Source organism: Xiphias gladius, chromosome 20 (genome assembly GCF_016859285.1).
Source record: "Xiphias gladius isolate SHS-SW01 ecotype Sanya breed wild chromosome 20, ASM1685928v1, whole genome shotgun sequence".
Classification (NCBI taxonomy): Eukaryota; Metazoa; Chordata; class Actinopteri; order Istiophoriformes; family Xiphiidae; genus Xiphias; species Xiphias gladius.
The window spans coordinates 17,984,202-18,005,939 of NC_053419.1; the positions used below are offsets into that span (position 1 = coordinate 17,984,202).

The 21,738-nt window shown below is 40.2% G+C and overlaps 1 protein-coding gene across 1 annotated transcript; it reads left to right on the top strand.

Annotated features, from left to right (window-relative positions):
• The first annotated feature begins 1,074 nt into the window (after nt 1–1,074).
• Nucleotides 1,075–21,297, top strand: pdcl (phosducin-like). Its single transcript, XM_040158085.1, has 14 exons — nt 1,075–1,290; nt 1,382–1,465; nt 3,638–3,754; nt 5,092–5,232; nt 5,349–5,492; nt 7,164–7,345; nt 9,282–9,365; nt 9,667–9,913; nt 10,786–11,072; nt 12,216–12,363; nt 13,331–13,689; nt 17,923–18,106; nt 19,100–19,281; nt 20,202–21,297. The coding sequence occupies exons 1-14, from the start codon at nt 1,284–1,286 to the stop codon at nt 20,763–20,765; spliced, it is 2,730 nt and encodes a 909-aa protein (XP_040014019.1). The 5' UTR covers nt 1,075–1,283; the 3' UTR covers nt 20,766–21,297.
• The last annotated feature ends 441 nt before the right edge of the window (nt 21,298–21,738 follow it).

The following is a 21,738-nucleotide window of genomic DNA, read 5'->3' on the forward strand; positions in this document are numbered from 1 at the left end:
TTTTTGAGATTCCAGTTAATAGAAAACGCGTCCTGGCTCAGGAAACCAAAAAAGTGTCATAAGAATTTGGTAAAATTGAAAGAATATGTTCTGCGTTTAAAATGTTTTTCAAAGGTGTATCTCTCTCGCCCCCAGTGCCCGTCTGTACACTGTCATCCAGTGAGATAGTTTGAACTAGTTGGATCTGGCAAGTCTAACATGATGTGCAACCACACACTGCGGTGGAGGAGTATGGCTTCGATCACAGATAAGCCTGCGGGGGTTTTTTTTGTTTTTTTTCTTCTGCTGCAGCAACATTTTGCATCATACCTCTTGGAACTGCTGCAGCCGTTCTCCTGCGTTTCTCCTGCCTAAAATACTCTCCAACCCTGGGAAAGGCTTAACAGTCTATCCTTACACTTTCATTTTCACTTACCCTGAAGTTTTACTACAGCCCAGCTGTACTGTTGATAAAGGTTTCTATGGATGTTGTCTCCAGTATTGACTATGTTTTTTTTTTAGAGGGAAAGTAATGAATAGGGAATCATACGTTTCCTTGCAGTTCAGCAGTGTTTCCTATCTTGTCTGTGCCCAGCACAACTAACTTAATGTAGAAGAACCATTTTACAGCAATGAAAATGTACAAATAACTAAAATAAAATAAAAAAAAACAGACTAGTTTCAAAGCAGAAATATTTATGACCTGCTTGTGAAAAAAAACAAAACTTTTTTGTCATTAAAGTGTATATAGAAATTGCAAATGCTCTGTTGTGTTCAAGTGTCCCAGTAAACCATGACAGACAGCGAGGCGGCATGAACCATACCGGGACCCCGACACTGAAGCAGCTAAAGGGATGCGAGCCACCATCTCTGGTCCCAATGATTTAACTACACCGGGTAAATGCAGGCTGTTGCTGCTGCAGCGTATGAATCGGGCAGGTATCGAGCGTTCGGACACGAGTTGGTAACAGCAGGAGGCGGTAAAGAGCTGGACCCCCCCCCCCTCACACACACACACACACACATTCACACACTCACACACACTTGGCTGGAGTCACCGTCCCACTTTCCCTTTTCAGTCTGAGGGCAGGTAAAGGCTCAGCACGACGCTCAGAGACGGTATTTAGCCTGCTTGGGTCTGCTGGTCCTGCCAGTCTGACCTTTTTGTCCGTCCGCAACTGGATCTCCTCCCTACAGCCCCGACGCATCTCCCGCAAAAACCCGATTATTGCGCTTTTTTTCTTTCTTTCTTTCTTTTTTTTTTTTTTTTTTTTTTTGATGAGTGGGAAAGAACTTTTCCTGAAATGAGATGTAAGTAATGACTGACTGCTGCTTGTGTGGCCGCTTTTCTGTTTTACCCTGCTGCTCCGACACGCGAACTGATTGCAGACTTTTGCTGAAGCCTCTGTTCTAGGATCGCTTTGTGCTCTCCTCCTGCTGTTGCGGCAACCTGCATGCTTGGGTGATGAGGTTACCTCCAACACAGGTGGGTGAGAGGTCAGTGGGTTTGGAACAGACTGTAATGCCTGCACTGTAATGTGATGACCTGCCGGCCTGAGACTTCCCCTGCTGCGCAATTGCCGGGGTCTCGGGCCGGAGACGTGTTCGGGGAGGCGCGGTGCATACCTGTCTTCCCATCCTCCCTATTTCCTTATCAGATCTCCCTCTGAACACAGCGGGCAAAGCTCGCACCGTGCTACCAGACACCCTGTAACCCTGATAACAGAGACGGGCCCTGGCAGGCCAGCTCGTACTAAGTAACAGGACTTCATCAGCTATAGGAGGCACTGCAAAAACGACTATTTAAACGAGGTCATGTTTGACACCTTGGAAAGCAAAACCAAGCACTTGGGGGACCTAGTTTTTAGCTTGTTTCAGAATCCTCTTAAGGTCTTCTTACTGAAATTACAGTGAAAGACGGTAAGATCGTTTTATTTATGTAATAAATGGAGCATTTGATCCATTTGGTTTTCTTAAAGACAAGGATTTCAAGACTCAGCGCTGCAGGAATTTGTCAGAGTGGATACGTGCATTTCTTGCAGTGAAACCCCCGAACAGACTTTTCCTGCCTGACCTGTGGAGATAAGCAGCACTACCTATTTGCCCCCCCATCCCAAAACCACTTCTGTACACAATAAACCATCCTGCCCTCGGGCCAACTTCTTCCGCTCACGCACTCGTGAACAAAAAACGTTCCTTCGCATCTATTCGAAGCTTTCGTTTACGTGATTTCTGTACGGGGAAGGTGTGTCATTGTTCACGTTAAAACTCGCACGGGAGGGGGGAGGTACGTTCCCAGATTTTGAGACAAATTTCGTCACGGGGCGCGTTGACGCGGAGGACAGTGATTCATTTACAGAGTTGAGTCTGCGGTGCAATGGGGGCCAGGGAAAGGTGTATCTCTGGGTGTGTAGGGAAGTGTATGTAAGAGCACAGCCGCCTTTTACCGGGATGTTTTATAGCGTATCACACGGTTCACATAACATTGCGTGACCGTAACGCTAGACCCAGAACTATTCTACAATATTATGAACTTGTAATTATTTGTGCGTAAATCTCAGGGGCGGAGGAATGTCTGATGCAAACAGTCGGATCTGCCATCCCTCAGTGCATTAGGAGGGTTTCATTTCTCAGTTTAATATAAACTTTGCTCGGTGTATCTCGTCCCTCCATCTGTTTCTGTGTTTAGAGGGTTTTTTCATGGGGCTGACTTGATTTGCCAAAAACTTAAGAGAGTGTCTCTCTCTACACGCATTTGTTTGAATCATAGAGAAGTTTAAGACACATCTACAGACATAACCATAACATAATCGTACACCCATGACAGAGGCAGTCATATTTCTGTCCTTGTTAAATCTTATCTATCTAAAGGAATAGTTTTGGTAAATAGACTTATTTTCTTTCTGGCAGAGAGTTGGATGAGAAGATCGATGCAACTCACATGCATTTCCTTTAATTATAAGTTTAGCTTAGCACAAAGACTGGAAACAAGGGGGAAACAGCTAGAGTGGCTCCGTCCAAAGGTAACAAGATACATCTGTGTCATCTGTTTAATCGGTACAAAAACTGAATTGTAAAAACAGCAGCTTGTCATTTTGGGGGCTGGGGATTTCCTGCAGTCTGTGCTGGTAGCACCAGATTCCACAGTTCTTTCCAGGACAGTTTTGAGAAAATTGTTAGGGAATACATGGATATCACGGCCTTGTAATTTCCCTTTCCCTCAAGATACTTTTAAGTGCTGTCATATCTGTGCTACAGCCATGCAGTAATTGTCTTTTCTCACGACGCTGACATTATTTTCTACAAAAATATTTCCTGAAAAACAACAGCTGCTGTAGGAACAGGAAATAAAATGGAATTACCTCACTGGCAGATTTTTTTTTTTTTTTTTGTTTCTTCATAAAGTCGATTCCTTAAGGGTCACTCCAAGAAATGCTGTAGCGGAAATCTTATTTAAGACAGATGTTTTCGTGAAAACAAACCATATCACTATGCGAGAAGCAGGGCAGCGGTAATATTGTAATATTGTCAAGCTAATGTTTGATCGCTTTTCCATTTACTTACAGTGTCAAAGCTTCATATGAGATGCGCTTGCCAGAGTTTATGGGAGCACTTCCCTCTGTCTTTTGACACTAGCTCTCCTTCTTGCTTTCCACAGTGAACCCGTGCTGTTATTTCCCCTGCCAGCACTGGGGTGTGTGTGTAAGGTACGGTGAGGACGAGTATGAATGTGACTGCACTCGCACCGGCTACCATGGAGAAAACTGCACTGTCCGTGAGTGAAGTTATCCTAATGAGACCGGCTCTCATGTTCTCTTTTATTACTGTACTTCTGGGGACTTTGATATATTCAGTGATTCCTCAGGACATAAGATGGAAGGGGGTCAGCTGGCCGGCGAATGAAAGACTTTCATTTTGTTGTTTTTACATCAGGAGATGTAACATAGCCTGGCTCACAGAGTTAGGACTTCTTGTCTAGACCCAAATATTTGGAAAAATTGGAGGAACAGGATCCACTGCCAGGAAGAGGCCGGCTCGATCAGAGCTGCTTCTGCTGATTGCTTCACTGAAGCGCCTACTAATTCTGCCGGTCTGCTTCCCTTCCACAAGAAACCCACACACATTGTAGTCCTTAATCCAATGTGATGTATTTGGCCGGCGGTTATGTAGTTGCGTGACACTCTCCAGGCAGCATAACAATTAACCATTGCTTTTATTGTTCAAAGGAAAAATAAGGAGTGGGAGGAGAGGGAAGGATATGACCAGCAAAGTGAAACAGGAGAAGGGAAAATGGGATTCAGTGATAACATTTACATAATCTCATACTTCTGCTTCCTACATAAAGTAGAGTAGCCAAATACATGTGGCTCCATTATTTTACACCAACAGAATCAACTCTAAAACATCTTCATGAAACTTCATGAAACTGAGTTTTCAAAATTTTACTTATTCTGTTAAAAGGAATCGTTTGATATTTTTGCAAACAGGCTTATTTGCTTTCCTGCAGTCAAATATCTATTGGATCAAAAATGACACGAATCAGCAAATAAAACCACGTGGTAGTAAACTAATGATTATTTTCACTGTTGATGAATGTTACGATTATCTTCTTCATTCATTTTTTAATCATTTTATCTACAGATTAGCAGAAAATGTTGAAAAATGCCCATTAAAATTTCCCCTAGTCCAAGGTGACATCTTCAGATGTCTTGTTTTGTGTTACCAGCCCTCCAAAACGCAAAGATGTTTAGTTTACTATCATGCATGGCAATGAGCAGCATCAAATCCTCACATTTGAGAAGCTGGAACCAGGGAATATTTGTGCTTTTTGCTTTAAAAAAACGATTAAAATGTGACTATGTGATCATCAAAATAGTTGCCAATTAATTTTCTCTTGATTTGCTGTGTGGTAAGTGGGTTCCTGGGGCACTTTGCAGTTCGTTTCATTCAATGACATAGAACAAGGAAATGTGGGTTGTGATTCAAAGGTCTAAATCCAAGTTATAAAACCAGGCCATGTGCTGTATACTGAGTGAATTTCCACTTTTATTTCCCAGACGCCCGTGATTTCCAGTAACGAAAGATTGTTTTTCAAATGTCCTTTCACCACAGCGGAGTTTTGGACCAGGGTACGTCAGTTCTTCAAGCCCAGTCCAGATGTGTTGCATTACATTCTCACACATTTCCAATGGCTCTGGGACATCATCAACCACACCTTCCTACGGGAGGCTCTCATGCGGCTGGTACTCACAGGTCCGGAGTCACCCCTTAACTTGAAGAAATTCATTCAGGGCTGTCATGTGTTCAATATATCTGATAACGTTTTTTTTCTTTTCCTTTCTTTTCCTTTTTTTTTTTTGTGTGAGCAGTCAGGTCCAATTTAATTCCAAGCCCTCCAACCTTTAACTCAAAGTATGGCTACCTCAGCTGGGAATCCTACTATAATCTGAGCTACTACACTCGGATTCTGCCCCCGGTGCCAGACGATTGCCCTACACCTCTGGGAGTTAAAGGTTAGCCACTCTTTTGTATTAAGTTTAAAACTGCATTGTTGTGTATCACGATTGTATCAAGTGGCTACATATAATGTGAAAGGTGTCACTCGTACAGACAAACCAACAGAGTATTAGCTCCCAACTCTGCAATTCCCCTCAAATCTGTGGATAATTTTAGTGTCTTTCAGCCCATCGTTTTGGTTTTTACGGCCCACCCCTTTGCTGTTGTTATTCTGTCTCACCGCTCTCGTCAGCTGTTTTGCAGCCTAAAAGCTCTTATAAACCCACTGTACGCTACCTCCCCAGCACCAAGCAGCAGACAGAGTTAGGGACTAGCTGGTGAACGTAGTGGAGCGAATAGCAGCTGAAGAGGCTGATATTTCCCTCAGTAGCTGGCAGAGAGTAATAAGGAGAGTGAATATTTGACTTCGATCCATCCAGCGGATAAAAAAACACGGCGCCAAATGAATGCTGGTGTTGCTCCGTATATGCTGGGTGCGTGAATAGGAAACCAAATAAATTGTTACGCTGCCCCCAAGTGGCCAAAAAATCAACTAATAAATGTTTAAATATCGAGCTCTGTGTGTTAAGTGATATTCCCTATTTATCAGTGTTGAACCCCAGTACTGTTTTGGTAACAACTGAAATGTGCCCATAGCACTGAGTACTGAACACTATCAACTATAGAAAGTTGGTATCGAATGTCAGATGTAATCATGTAATCATGTTGACTTTTTCTTTGATCACGTAGTTACTGTTTTAGATACAAATTTTGCTCATTATCGATTAGAGATTACATTAGATTTTATTTAAGCACAGATTCTTGTACAGGTGCTTGTTTTTAAACAACATTTAATATCAAGGCCTCTGTTTTTTTTTCTCAAATAACAAAGGATTTTGTAGTAAAACATACTTATATATATATCTCAGAATAAGTTATCGTTAAAGCACGTATCAAAACATATATATCGAAAGATACCCAGCTCTACTTATTCATAGTAATACCATGAAAGCTTCAGTGGTGGAATAAGTATTAAGATCATTTCAGTGTGTTTTTTTATTATTATGTATTACATTGCTGTTTTATTTTTACCCATGCATTAACATGTAATCAGAAGTTTAATGTTTTACCTACTCAAGGTAAAGAGTATTTTTACTACTTTGTATACTACTGGGTCGTTTAATCTACACCAGTTCGTAGTATTTTATAAGTTTATCTTGTATTTTGTATGAAAATCTTAACCAGAAAAATATGCTGTAGCTGTCAGATGAATGTAGAAGTGTAAAATTACAATGCTTCCTTCTATACTTTAGAACTATAAAGTAGCATGAAATGGAATATAAATACTACAAATTTGTACTTACGGTAATTACAGTACCTGAGAAAATGTGCTAAGTTACTTTCCACAAGTGGATGATTTTGATGTTGTTTATGAGATGCGAGTGTGTGACAGTATCAGTAAATCAAATGTAGAACATATCCTTTGCCCAGTGTTTTGTCAGTGAAACTAAACCTCTCACCATAGTGACATGCATTCAGATTAATGACCTTGAACGGTTCAGAAGTGCAGTGGGATGTGTCAACTGTATCAGTAATGTTTTCACAGATATACCGTTTCAGTATTATGACTAGAGGCGTGGTGTATCTGTGCCCTGTGCTGTGTGCGACGTTGTGGTGATTCTGTTCAGGCAAGGCTGGGCTGCCTGACCCTGAGCTGCTAGTTGAGAGACTGCTGAAGAGAAGAGCCTTCAGACCTGACCCCAAGGGCTCCAACCTCATGTTCGCCTTCTTCGCACAGCACTTCACCCACCAGTTCTTTAAGACCTACAATCGCATGGGCCTGGGCTACACTAAGGCTCTAGCACATGGGGTTAGTAGATTTAGAGGTTTTCTCCATTTAATAATGATAAACTTCAATTGAATAGCACTCTTCATAACAGAGTTACAAAGTGCTTTCCAAGGAAAAACAAAAAAGAAAAATTGTAAAAACAAGAAATTAAATCATGAAACATAAGGACAATTAAATACTGTTAAAAGTAGATAAAACACATAAAATAGCAACAGCGGTGATTTAAAACAGTTTTTGACATATTAAATCATAAAAAAGGTGCATTGCATTTGTTCAGGCATGAAAACATAGAAGCATGTATAACTTTATGTAAATCAGCAGGAAACAGAAATGACCTAATTTCCGAGATTTCCTTGGGCTGAATAAAACATGAAGGGACTATATTCTTTATTTGTTCATCAAAACAAAGATCTAAATCAAATTTCATGCCAAGATTGCTGGAAGTTCCCTCACATTTTATGACAGGCAGCCTAGCTTGCTGTCGAACTTGATGATAAATATTGCTGATTCGATCAGCATGACCTCGGATTTTTCATCGTTAAATTTTAGGAACATTTTGGTACATTGAGCATTTAATGACAATTAATCTGGCAAGATTTGTTAGACTTCTAAACTTGTAGGATTGCAGTGGGATTTATTAGGACATCATGGTTTTTTGTATCACCTGACTGAGGGGAAGCGTGTAAGTTGTAAACAACAGTGGGCTGAGAATAGATCCTTGAGGGACACCACAACTAAACTGATTTAGGGAGGAACACAAATCTCCTAATACAATAGAGAAGGCTTTTCTTGAGAGATAAAAATATAACAGGTTTAAAGCAGTACCTTTAAGTTCCCCCAAGTGCGACATTTTGGGAAATACGCTTATTCGCTTTCTTGCCAAAATTTCAATGAGATTGATTGATACCACACTCATGTGTGTCTCACTCACAACTGGGAACGGGGAAACAGCTACCCTGGCTCTGTCCAAACATATCAAAATCTGCCTCTGAGCACATCTAAAGCTCCCTAATTAACACTTCATCTCTCATTTGTTTAATCTGAAAAACTGGGACCACTTGGCAGTCAATCAGCAGAGACTCCAGGAAGTTACTAGTCCTGACCAAGAAATAGTCCATCACAATCAGTCACTGCTTTCAATATTTAAAGGTCATCTACAAGGGTTGTCTTATTACAATTGCAGACTTTAAAACCTGAAAAGTATTTCAAATGTCTGAATTGTTCTTACAGTGAAAGAAGTTATCTGAATTTAGACCACTTTCTCTTGAACCTTAGATAAAAATAATAATTTGAAATAGGTCTATAGTTGCTGAGTGATTTCTTTAGTAATGGTTGAATAATGGAACAATTAAAAGAAGCTTGGGAAGGTAACCAAAGAACTGTTAATAATCAATAAAATAAAGTGTCTAAAAGTGGTTAGTCTTAGTTGGCACAGTGTTTAAACTACATTTGAGTGACATATTTCAAAATTTCAAAGTTGAAATGTTGATTAGTTTAAACTGATTAAGGGGTGCAGGATTATCACCAAAACTAAGTAAACTATGGAACATTATACTCTAATTTACCAGTAAAATGGATAGCAGATTACTGCAGTCACCACTAGGTCCAAGGTTTGTGTTGGAAAGACCACTAAGAACAGAATCAATGACCATGAAACAGACTTTGGGGTTATGGTTTCTTTTGGAATTTTATATTTTCAAGTGCGGTTATGTAGTCAAGGTCAGAGAGGAAGGGATTATTGAACGGTTAAAAATTAATCTGGTTTTTCTGAAAGATTTGTTGGAGTGATAGTAGAGAAAGCCTCACAGAATATGCCGCTAATGTTTGTCATTGTAGCTGAACAACTTTGTATTTGTACTTTTAATGTGAAATTTTTAGTGAATAAAGACTAGGGGGTGGTTGTATTTATTAGCTTTCATCCTCTCACTTAATTTTTTGTCACCTGTGACACATACAGGTGGATGCAGGGCACATTTATGGAGACAGCCTGGAACGTCAGCTCCAGCTCAGGCTTCACAGAGACGGAAAACTCAAGTATCAGGTGAAAGAGACTTATCTCAACATGTTGATCAAGATTGGAACAAAAACTCCTTCAGTTGCAATATCATTGGCTTTTGTTTCCATTTCAATGGCAGAGTGAATCTGTAATTGTCATTAATCAAACCAGAACACTGTCACTCACTAATCAATCATTCATTCTGACCAGTATCTGCCAAATATCATAGATGTGATATGATAGGATACATCTTGCAGCAGGAATATAGTGTCAGATAAAGTGGAAAAGGTTAGGAAGGCAGTGAGTTGTTCTGTATAATTTTTTTTTTTTTTTTTTTCCCCATTAGTTAATTGACGGCAAGATGTACCCTCCTACTGTAGCTGATGCGCCTATTAGGATGAGCTACCCTCCTGGCGTCCCCCCTGAGGGTCAATTGGCTATCGGTCAGGAAGTGTTTGGACTGCTCCCCGGTTTGGGGATGTACGCCACGCTGTGGCTGAGAGAGCATAACCGAGTCTGTGACATCCTGAAAGCAGAGCATCCCACCTGGGACGACGAACAGCTTTTCCAGACCACGCGCCTCATCATCATCGGTGAGCTGGGCACACTTTTAAAGGAATAATTTCACATTTTGGGAAACCCGTTTATTTGTTTTCTTGCTGAGAGTTAGATGAGAATATGGATCCCAATCCCATCTGGCTCTGTCCAAAGGTTAAAAAAAAATACCTGCCTACCAGCACCTCTGAAACTCACTAATTAACACGTTATATCTATCTATTTAAGTGTTTAAGCTTTTATAGGGGGGTTACAGTATGTGCTGGACTATTTTGTGGTCGTGACACAGCAACTTTTGGGACTCTGCTAGGTACTAAGCCACGTCATAGTGACACCAGGACTCCAAAAAGTCAGTACACTCAGCCCAGAAAGAATCTAGCACATAAAAACCCCATAAGACCACAAATTGTCGTTTTTATACTTTGGCTGTTTTACAGATTAAACAAATAAGATATTACGTGTTCACATGTGAGCCTTTAAAATGCTGATGGGTGGAAGTTGTTGACTGTGGACAGAGCCAGACTAGCAATTTTCCCCATTTTTCGCCTTTATGATTTACCGGCTGTTGACTGGAGCTTTTTATTTAACTAACAGACATGAGATATGAATCAATTTTCTTATCTAACTCACAGCAGGAAAGCAAAAAAGCTTATTTCCCAAAACGTCCAACTATTCCTTTAATGCATTCATTATTTTTCTTACTTTTTGCCCTTTTTTATTTTGCTTGCTTAGTGCTGGTGTACTTCATGATGTTTAAATAACAGTGTATGTCAGCACACCTCTGCATAAGCCCATGGATGATAACTTTGTTGGAGTCAACTTGACTTTGAACCTGTGCAGTTGTGACACAGTATCAAGACGGTGTATTTAATTTTAATTCCCTCTTTGTGTCTCTGCATGTTTCTCTCAGGTGAGACCATAAAGATCGTGATAGAGGAGTACGTACAGCACCTCAGTGGATACCTGCTGAATCTGAAGTTTGACCCCACGCTGCTGTTCAACTCCCACTTCCAGTATGGGAACCGCATCGCTCTGGAGTTCAGCCAGCTCTACCACTGGCACCCCTTAATGCCCGACAGCTTCTTTATTAACGGAGATGAACTGTCATACGCACAGTTCCTCTTCAACACTTCTGTTCTCACACACTACGGCATTGAGAAGCTGGTGGACGCTTTCTCTCGGCAGGTTGCTGGCCAGGTAACAAACCACGGACATTAAAACTAACATAATGATGTAACATAGTTCAAAGAGAGATAAGTTGTAGGTTTAGGGTACAGTTGTTTCTAGATTTAGGTAGGTCTCTAACTCATAGAACCTGCAGTCTTGCTTCGGATAGCTGTGTCAAGTGTTTTTCTTGGCATTCAAACTTAGTCTTCCTCTTTTGTCGGATTTGAATCCTGTAAACACTTAGCATGAATACAAGTTGATAACCTATGGTCACTAAGGTTATTGTATTGTCTATTGTTTGGCTGAGGTTGGTGGGGATTGCTGCATTGTTTTTATGATAACAACATATGTTAGGCTGAACCCAAAGTAGACCCTCTAAAAAGGGGGAACAGAATAGTTACAAACTGTTTTATACACTGAACAGAAAGAGAATATTATGATATTGGTATTCTGGGTTCCCTTTCTGCCTTATACTGACATGTATGTATAAACTGGAAACAATTAATGTTTATTAATTACTGTCTTCACAGATCACTACATTGACCAGCCTGCATTAGCCCGTACACTTAATCGCAGCTTAACATATACATACCACCCTGTAGTCTCTAGACAAATCAAAGCACATCCACTTAAGCTGCTTTGCACTGCATGGAAATAAAAAACAGTGAATATCTTTTATGATGATTAAATAAGAAATTCTTACAAGTTATCCAGCACTGTGATATACAGAACAAGAAACATAATACAGTGGGGCTGCATGAAATATGTAATTTTACTGACCATCGTTTGTCCCTGTCATTTAGATTAAACAAAGTAACAATTTATTAAATAAAAACTTCATACTGGTTCAGTTTGTGTGGGAAGGGTGAGCATTATGCTACATACAAAGATTAATACACGTCTGAGATTGTACCAGTGAAGAATCCAGAAAAAGAAGTTGCCAACAAGTAAACTTATACATAGAAGTACATGTATGAAAGATGAAGCCTGACATTTTAATACATGTTTGTATGCATGTTTCATATTTAACATTAAATATTTTGATTATACATTCACCTGGCATTTTTATAAAGTTAACGTTTCTCACAGATGTTAAAACCTTCATTCATATTGAATTTTGAATGATGTTATTTTTCATATTAAATAATCAGTTCTCAAACCTTTGTCCTACAGATTGGCGGGGGCCATAACATCAATGCCGTGGTGACCAAAGTGGCTGTGGGAACCATAGAGGAGTCCCGCCAACTCCGCATGCAGCCCTTCAACGAGTACAGGAAGCGTTTTAACCTCAAGCCGTACACATCGTTCAGACAATTCAGTGGTAAGAAAAACAATTCCGTGTGCAGACCACACAACACGAGGTGCAGCCCTCAAGGCATGTGATTAATGACTTTTACAAGTCCATGAGAGCAGCTGAACATACATTCCTGGAATTAATGGCATCTGCTTGATTTATCGGCGGTTGTATTGTCGGTTGCCGTCCATTGCTATTGCAGAGTTTTCCACTGCTGTCCTGTGAAGGGTAGTAAGGGAAGACATTTTTAGCTAAATTCCTCAGCTGATGATGTATTCGGCATTGCCTGACATGCACTGCGCTGTGTGTACTGTGTTTTACCTTCACGTTGGCTTGCATCACGTAGCTCCGGCACAGGAACGTTATTAACAGACAAGACTCCATAGCCACCTTAGCGGCTCTGTGAGGTTTAGACACAGCAGTACTTTGAGCTAAATTCTAACGGTAGCATGCTAACATGTCCACAATGACAGTGCTAACATGGTAACTAGCAGGTCTAATGTTTACCATCAGTTTAGCATGTTAGCGTGCTGATATTTGATCATTCCCACTAAACACAAAGTACAGCTGAGGCTGACAGGAATGTCAATAGTTTTGCAGGTGTTTTAGTCTTCAAACAAAGTACTGTAGAAATTGAAAGTTTGACCTAACGATGGCACTACATGCAAAGTTGGTATCACTAAAGTTACTGTGATTCATCCATGAATGTTTGTACCAAATTTCATGGTAATCCATCCAGTATTTGCCACGAATGCTAATCTCATGGTGACACCGACAATCCTCTGGTCACTGTACCAAATTTAATGTCAATCTGTCCAATAGTTGTTAACATACTTCAGTAAAAAACAAAAATGTCAACCTGGCTGACCAACGCTCCGCTGCCATCCGTAGGGCCATGCTGCTGTGTGGCTAACAAACCTATAAATGAATCCTTGATGCTCTGTAATTTAGATATTTGCATTAACTGAGCAATACGTGTGATTACCTTTTGCAGATAATGAAGAGATAGTCAGTGCGCTTGAAGAATTCTACGGTGACATTGATGCCCTTGAATTTTATCCCGGCTTGATGTTGGAGAAAACACGTCCGGAGGCACTATTTGGAGAGAGCATGGTGGAGATGGGCGCCCCCTTCTCCCTGAAAGGCCTTCTGGGAAACCCTATATGTTCTCCAGATTACTGGAAGCCCAGCACTTTTGGAGGCAAGGTCGGCTTTGACATAGTGAACTCTGCCACACTGAAGAAGCTGGTATGTTTGAACACCAGGACATGTCCGTACGTGGCGTTCAGAGTTCCAACGGAGGAGCAGTCGCAAGGAGGGAAAAGTGATAGTAAAGTATGGACTGATGAGCTATGACCCTTTCCAGACACCAGAAGGTTATGGTCTGAGAGAATATATGGAGGCAAAAGAGACTGCTGCTAAAAAACAAACAAGTGTTGAAGATGCTTGCATGGAGAACCTACACTAATGCTTGTTTGAAAAGCACTGGAGAATCACACGGGACACAGGGCTTATGAAATCTTCTTTAACATGCTCAATCTCTGCCTCACATTTGAACAAAAACATCAGCGAGGACATAAATATATGATTTTTATATAACACTTAGTACCTGAAGACTGAAATACAATCAAAATACATGTTTAACCTGTCCAATAATAAAAGTATGTGCTGTCTGTAGGTTTATTTTAAAATACATTTTTGCAATGCAATATAACCATTCATTGAAATAAAACTATAGACACAAGGTGGGTTATTGTCAATTTATTTAAATTGGTAGTGATTAAAATCTTTGTTTTTATTATCTATTCTGTACCTCTCATGAGCTTGCATTCCCAACCAATGGCAAGGTTGTTTTTTTTTTTTTTAATAAACAGGATACACGGCAGGGTTTAAAGACACATAAAACTGGAGCAGTGGTTTCCCTGTAGCTTAGAACATTTAAGTTTAGGTAAACTCTGTTTACATATGGGTTTATTTATGTAAGTGACAAGCCAGAAAAAACACATAAATCCACAGACACTTGTATGTGCTGTCTGTCTTTTCAGATGAATTCTGTAGAGGTTTGTATTAACTGAAAAGACTATGAACCCATAGTAGTAGTAGTACAAGTATGTCATATTTCATAATCATATTGCCTTCTGGTTATGAAGTTTGGAACTGCATAAGAACACTTCAAGCATCTTCCAAGTAGACTTTGTAATGTATTTCTGCAGACCGGAGCCAGAGCCACACATGTGGGGCATCTCCAACTGGATCAGCAGCAAGTAGGAAAAAACACTAAAATGAAAGTTGTTCCCAGGAAGATCATTAAAGGGACAGTGGGTTACGAAACAAAAAGGATAAACAGCATTTTAGGAAATTGTACTGTTCCTGTTCAGGCCAACGTTTAGTTGAAACAAAGCAAAATTGCAATTTGTATCGTCTTAAATGGCAGGGGTGCACAACGTGAAGCCCAGTAAGGAGTTGATACGGTCGTTACTGAAGCTCGCACCAACTCGTCTCGCACCCACGTACTCTAAATAACCCTCCACGGGCCCCGTTGTGTTCTTCTAACTGAGCGAGGAGCATTTCAAATCCTGCGAGGAAACTGGGGATTCTCATTTTTGCTCGCTGAGAAGCGCTGTCTCGAAACGGTTGTTTTCGGTCTCGTGTCGTGACCACGTCAAGCGGGGAAGGGAGAGGACGGGCTTCCTGCATTCCTTGGTGGAGAGCGCGGCCGGATCGACCTCCTACAGGGTAAAAGTACTCTGGAGATGAAATGGTTAGTTGATTAATCAAATACATGTTTGAAAGAAAATTAAGTGGCAGCAATTTTTTTTTTTTATATTTTATTCATCTTTTGTGTCATTTTTTAAACAAAAATTCCAAAAATTCACCGGCATCAGCTTCTCAAATACGAATATTTGCCAGTTTTCCGTGTTGTGTATGATAAAAAAAAACTTAACATTTGTGGGGTTTTGACTGTTGGTCAGACAAGAAAAAGGCATTTGAATATGTTCATATGTTTTGTTTCACTATTTTTCTGACATTTTATTCATTGAGCAATCAATCAATTTAATAAATGTATTGATAATGAAAATAATTGTTCGTTTCAACCGTACTTCTATGATGGAATAATACGACGTTGCCCGATGTTTTCTGTGCGTTAATGATTTGACACAGAAAAAAACTGAAGCAATCTGATAGAATACAATGTTACAACAAATTAGCTCAAAATAAATGAAAACAGTTAAGTTTTTAAAACTAGATTTTGACTCACTAGAGTCCCTCTACAATGGCTTGGACACAAGAAGGATGGAGGATCAGTTCATTTTCTACTTCGGTGGTGCAAAAATTTCTTTAAACTTTTTAATTACTCAAATTATGCAGACCCAAACGATATGGAGTAAATCTAGGGGCTTTTGGGGGCCCTGTGAGTCTGGGAGCCCCGGGGTGGTTGCCTGCCCTGCCTGGGTGGTAATCCGTCTTTGGAGGAGATGTGTCGGGGTTAACATGGAGACATTTCATAATGCCACATGTTGTAAACCAGTCACTAAACTTTGCTGAAACCATTTATCTGGGGTGGGATGATTTCCATCGTGTTGAACATTTGTACACGTCCTTTATACGCACCCTCGGAGCTTTCATCCCAACGTTTGGGCCTCCAGCTCGCTTACATCGCCCCTAAACGGCCTGTATACAGGACATTTTCAGGAGCCATTTCTGTACACGTAACATGCACGTCTTTCGCCCATGGGATGGCCAATGTTGTTATGTTGCCTTTAAATGCTCTCAGTAAAGTCCAAATTCACAGAGAGGTAACTAAAAAATGCGAACATTTAGGCATTTTGGGGCCATATTTGTGCTATCAAAGTTGTAGTAAACATCATGGGTTAATCTATACAAACTATTACTGACGCGGCTTGCATATCATAAACATAGACTAAGTCGCAACTCTTGAGTTTACATGTCGGTTGTTTCTGCGCCTGTGTTTCATATTTACGACCCCGCAGTGAGCATTGAAGGCAGCATAGTCCGGGAGAGTGGTTTGCGGAAGCTGAAGATAGGAGATTACCCAGAGTGAACAGTTTGAGTCGGTGACATTTTACTAATATTAGCTGGCCATAAATTCAAGGTAAGAGCAACATGTCGATTCATGATCAATGGACATTATGTATGCTTTTATAATAGTGTATAATGTAGGAGTCCAGTTACATATAACGGTCGGTTCGGTAACACGACCAGCTAATGTTTAATAGTCAGTGTAAGAACAGCTAGCTCAGTTGGCTAACGCTGACTTAGCTCACTGTCACAAACGCAAGCAGATTCTGCCGGTTCGCCCGTGTCCTACTTAATAAACAAGCTAACTGGATCGTCTCTATCCCCTTTCTAGTGGCGTTTAGGTACTTGAGGAAATAACAGTAACAGTTAACACTTTGCTAACGATAACTAGCCGATTTAGCTGTCACATCAGCAGGGATTCTCGTGGTTGTTGGCTGCAGGCCATCGCCTCTACTGTTTACATGTGTTCGGGACATTATATTAAAAGGAAGAGGAGAGATATTATTATTCATTGACACCAAATAGCAGACAAATCAAACAAAAGAGCTGTACGCAGTAGTGTGGCATGAGATTATCCTCTATTTTGATGCTTGACCACCGTTTAAAGTGAGACGGAATTTATAAAGGCTCTCTGCCTCCTTGTCTCTCCATCTGTGCAAATGGGTTGGTTTACATACGGCTCAATGCATCATTAAAGGCATATAAGATCAGGTTTGATAAATTGACACACTTTAGTAAAACCTATGTATAGTGTAGATGTCCCATTTTTTGAAATAAGCTCTTTCTGTCCGACCTATGGCAGCTTGGATGGCTGTCAGTCTGGATTATTACGCTCCACTGATTGATGTGCTCTGACTATTATGTGATAAAAGTGCCGCTAATCTGTAGAGGTTTTTATTTGTGAGGCTGCGACGTTGTTAATACGGTAAATGGCAGTTTTGTCTCACTGTCAGCTGCCATGCCCGTGCAATTTATTAGTCAGATGTAGGGCTGTAACTATTGGTCATTTGCCTTATCGATTAAACAAGTAAAAAATGCCCATTGTAACATCCCAGAGCCCAAATTGATGTCTTTAAATTCCTTGTCTATCTGCCCAGCAGCCCAAAACCATATGAGAAAACCAAGCAGCAAATCCTCATTTTTTGGTGGAAAAATGACTGAAACGATTAATTAACTACCAAAATAGTTGCAGATTAATTTTCTTTTTCGATGGACTAATCTGTTAATTGAATAATAGTTCTAGCTCTAGTCAGATTACTCAAGAAAATGGAGCTTGCTGTGCATATCAATTTAGTCTGTGAATTCAAGTAAAGAAAATGCATTAGATTAGTTCATATTGATGTTGCTTAATACACACACTTTCTCTTGCATGCAGTACATAGATGGAGGATGAGCTCTCAGTCATATCCATAATCGGAATAAATAGAGACATGATGATACCATGTTATACAAAAGCATTAACCTAAGCTTTGTCTGGAAAAAGTTTTATTAGCGAGTTGAATTAGTGTCCTGTTTAACACTCTAGTAACTGCTTAACCCAGGTGAGCTGTTGTCATGACGACTCTGGACGACAAGATACTGGGAGAGAAGCTGCAATACTACTACAGCAGCAGTGAGGATGAAGGCAGCGACAATGAGGATGAGGATGGGGAGAACAAGACCATCCGGGACGCTAACGTCAATGAGCCTGAGATAGACTACAGCGCCGATGGAAGTGCTGTCAACACAGGTTGCCAACACAAATACTGACCCTAGAGCTTCAACTAATGATTATTTTCATTATTGATTAACTGGACAGTCATTTTCTTGATTAATCGTTCAGTATATAAAATCAGAGTTTTCCAGAGCCCAAGATGATGTCTTCAGATGTTTTGTTTTGTCCAACAGTCGAAAACACAAAGTATTCAGTTTACAATGATATAAAACAGAAAAAAGACTATGCTTCACATCATTCCTACAGTGTCAACAAAATCACCAACTATGTTACAATTAGGGCTGCAACTAACAAATATTTTCATTATTACAAAATTGTGAAAAAAATGGTCATCATAGGTTTCCAGAGCTTGAAGTGACATCTTAAAATGACGCGTTTTTTCCGACCAACAGTCAAAAACCAAGAGATATTTAATTTATCATACATCACATATGTTCAGAAAACGCAGCAAATTCTGTTGGGACTTTAAACTGAACCGATTAATCAGTCAACAAAATAGTTACCAGTTAATTTTCTTTTGACAAATCCAAATTTTCTTTCAACAAATCCAAATCCACTAACCACAACAACTACTAATTGACTAATAGTTGCAGCTCTAGTACAATAAACCCGTGTTTGGTGACTTGTTAAAGTTTTTATTAACACACAGCTGGATCAAAGATGTAAAAATGTCTAAACCGCAATAATAGTGATAATTTTATTCCCAGTCAAGCAGTCTAGTTATTGAGCATTTGTCAAACAGTGGTACGAGTTTAAAGTTTTGTTTAGTACAAAACATTTGAGTAGTGCATTTAAAACGTACGTTTATAAAGTAGGGTTTGAAAATAACTGCAAATCTTTTTATTTATTTGGCAAAGGTTACACATTTTCCATCACTGATCCATTACTGGTTTCTCACTTTATCTGATCGTCCAGTTATCATTTATGCGGACGTTATATTTACTTAGAGCGTAGTACATATTTATAGTAGTTACTATGATGACAGTGACACCTGCTGTTCCTTCTCAGGACCAAAGGGTGTGATCAATGACTGGAGGAAATACAAACAGCTGGAGGTGGAGCAGAAACAAGAACAGAAGAAAGAGATGGAAAGACTAATCAAGAAGCTGTCGATGACCTGCCGCTCTGACCTAGACCTGGAAAAAGACAAGGAGAAACAAAAAGAGATTCAGGACAAAATTAAAGGCAAAGTAAGTAGGATGGGGACAAAATACACACATGGGAAAGAATTGCTTGTGGAAAGGTCCCTTCGCTTGTTCTTGTTCCTCACACCATCCTGGCAGTGCATAGGTGACTCACTCTTCAAACTGTGCCACACTTGCTAATGGGAGAAGGCTGAATCAGGGCAAGATATTAATTAGAGACAACCTGATTAACATAGTGGAGTCCCTGCATCTTCATCCTCTGTTGTATGACATTGTCTAATCGTGGATTAGTAAAGTTAGTGGCACATTTGATTTCACTTTGTATCAAAGCACCTGCAAAGTATGACACATTTCTTATGTCCTGAAAAATTTTATTGATGCTTATTGTTCTCACGGCATTATCATTTGCCAAAGTAGAGACCAGTATGGATACATTGCAGGATGGATTGGTGCTTATGTGAAAGGAGTAGCCCATGGGATTGCATTTTGTTAAAGGAAAACTATTATACTGTGGGGAAAAACTCTTATGTATGTATCAGACCATTTCTTGGCTGGGATCGGTAACTTTGTGGAGTCTGAACTAAAATACAATGGAAAATACTTGACGTACTTTGGTACATAGTCCTCTGGAAAAATGGTGAATCGTCATTTTTATATCTTGAATTTTTTATAAAGATATAAAAATAACAATTGTTTGTTTTAATGGAACAAACACGTTACTAAGTGTTAATTTGTTACCTTTGGACCAAGCTGGGTAAGCTGTTTCGGCCATTTGTAGTCATTGTGCTGAGTTAAGCGAACCGGCAGCTGGTTGTAGATTCATATTTACCTTACAGAGATGAGAGTGGTATTAAACTTGTAATCTCTGTGAAACTCTTTGCAAAAAAGCAAATAATGATTTTCACAAAATGTTTAACTATTCCTTTAACTATCCGTCTGCGTTTTCTTCTTTGTCTACTCGACAGATGACCATGCAGGAGTACAACATGCTCCAGGAAGAGGAGGATGATGAAGACTTCCTCCAGCATTACCGTATGCAGCGCATTGAAGAGATGCGGCGCCAGCTCTGCCGTGGTAAACGCTTTGAGCAGGTCTATGAACTTAACAGCGGAGAGGACTTTCTGGAGGCTTTAGACAAGGAGGATAAAAGCACACTGGTCATGATCCACATCTACGAGCCAGACATCCCGGGCTGTGAGGCCATGAGTGGCAGCCTGCTGTGTCTCGCTCAGGAATACCCGCTCGTCAAGTTCTGCAGCGTACGCAGCTCGGCCATCAGCACCAGCGCACTGTTCAGAGACAGTGCTCTGCCTGCTCTGCTCGTTTACAAAGGAGGAGACCTGATCGGCAACTTTGTGCGGGTCACAGACCAGCTCGGGGAAGATTTCTTCGCTGTGGACCTGGAGGCCCTGCTGCAGGAGTACGGCCTCCTGCCTGACAAGCCCCCCCTTGTGCCGAAGACTGTTCGCAATGGAGCCATCATTCAGAACACTGTGAGTGATGAGGACTCTGACCTTGACATAGATTAGAGCCACGATATCTAACATTCTTTATATGCTTGGAGAACACGCGTATGTACACAGTCTGCATGGACTATAGATCATTTATATATATATATGTGGACCCCCTGTAGTGACTGAGCCAGGATTGCCATTTTACTCACACAGCAACACACAACCAGCATTGAAGCAGAACCAAAAGTAAATGCACACAAAACACAGACATCATGGTCCAGTGGGCGTTCATCATTCCACGGTAGACATGAGTCATATTTAATGAGAGTAAATACTGGCCATTAACATTATCAAGGACCTGTTGTTATGCACAGTGAAAATGCTGTACATGTAGGTTAAATGTTTTGTTTTATCTGTGTCTGTCAACTATTTATTCATGGTGTTAAAACACATTTCCCTGTTTTGTTTCATGTGCATCTTCACTGTATTATATGTCACTGTAGAATACGAAACCTTCAGCCCTAACTGACTTCTAGTTAATTTTATAACTTTTATATGTGCTGTACCATTTCAGATAGGAAGAACAATAAACTGTAAATTGTTTGGACTCACTGCCTGTTGCATTTTTATTTATCATAGTTGTAGGCAGGGATGTTGCACAATAAAACAAAATGGAGCTCAGGAAAGTTAAAGCTGCACTAACCAGTATTCTTATATTGACAGTGGAGCAAATGACCATGTGTAATGTGAAAAGCGTTGCTCATAGTAAAGAAACCCAAAGAGAATTATCACCCAGCTCTCCCACCCTCAGCATTACAGAGTGTTTTAGCCTCTTTCAGCCTATTGTTTTGGTTTTCCAGCCCACTAGTTCTGTTCTTATCAACCTTCTTTCCAGCTATGTTTTCAGGAAAAAAAAAAAAAAAAGCCGTAACACACCTGCAGAGAAAGTTACCAACTAGCTTGTGAACATGGCGGAGCATTTAGCAGCTAAAGATCCAGATATTTCCAGCTGGTGGAAACCAAACAGAGCTAAAAAAGATCATAAATA

Excerpts from the sequence above, each read along its gene's own strand:
- pdcl (XM_040158085.1), top strand. Across the intron at positions 3,755-5,091 it reads TGGAGAAAACTGCACTGTCC|CGGAGTTTTGGACCAGGGTA; the intron begins GTGAGTGAAGTT and ends CTTTCACCACAG. Across the intron at positions 7,346-9,281 it reads CTAAGGCTCTAGCACATGGG|GTGGATGCAGGGCACATTTA; the intron begins GTTAGTAGATTT and ends TGACACATACAG.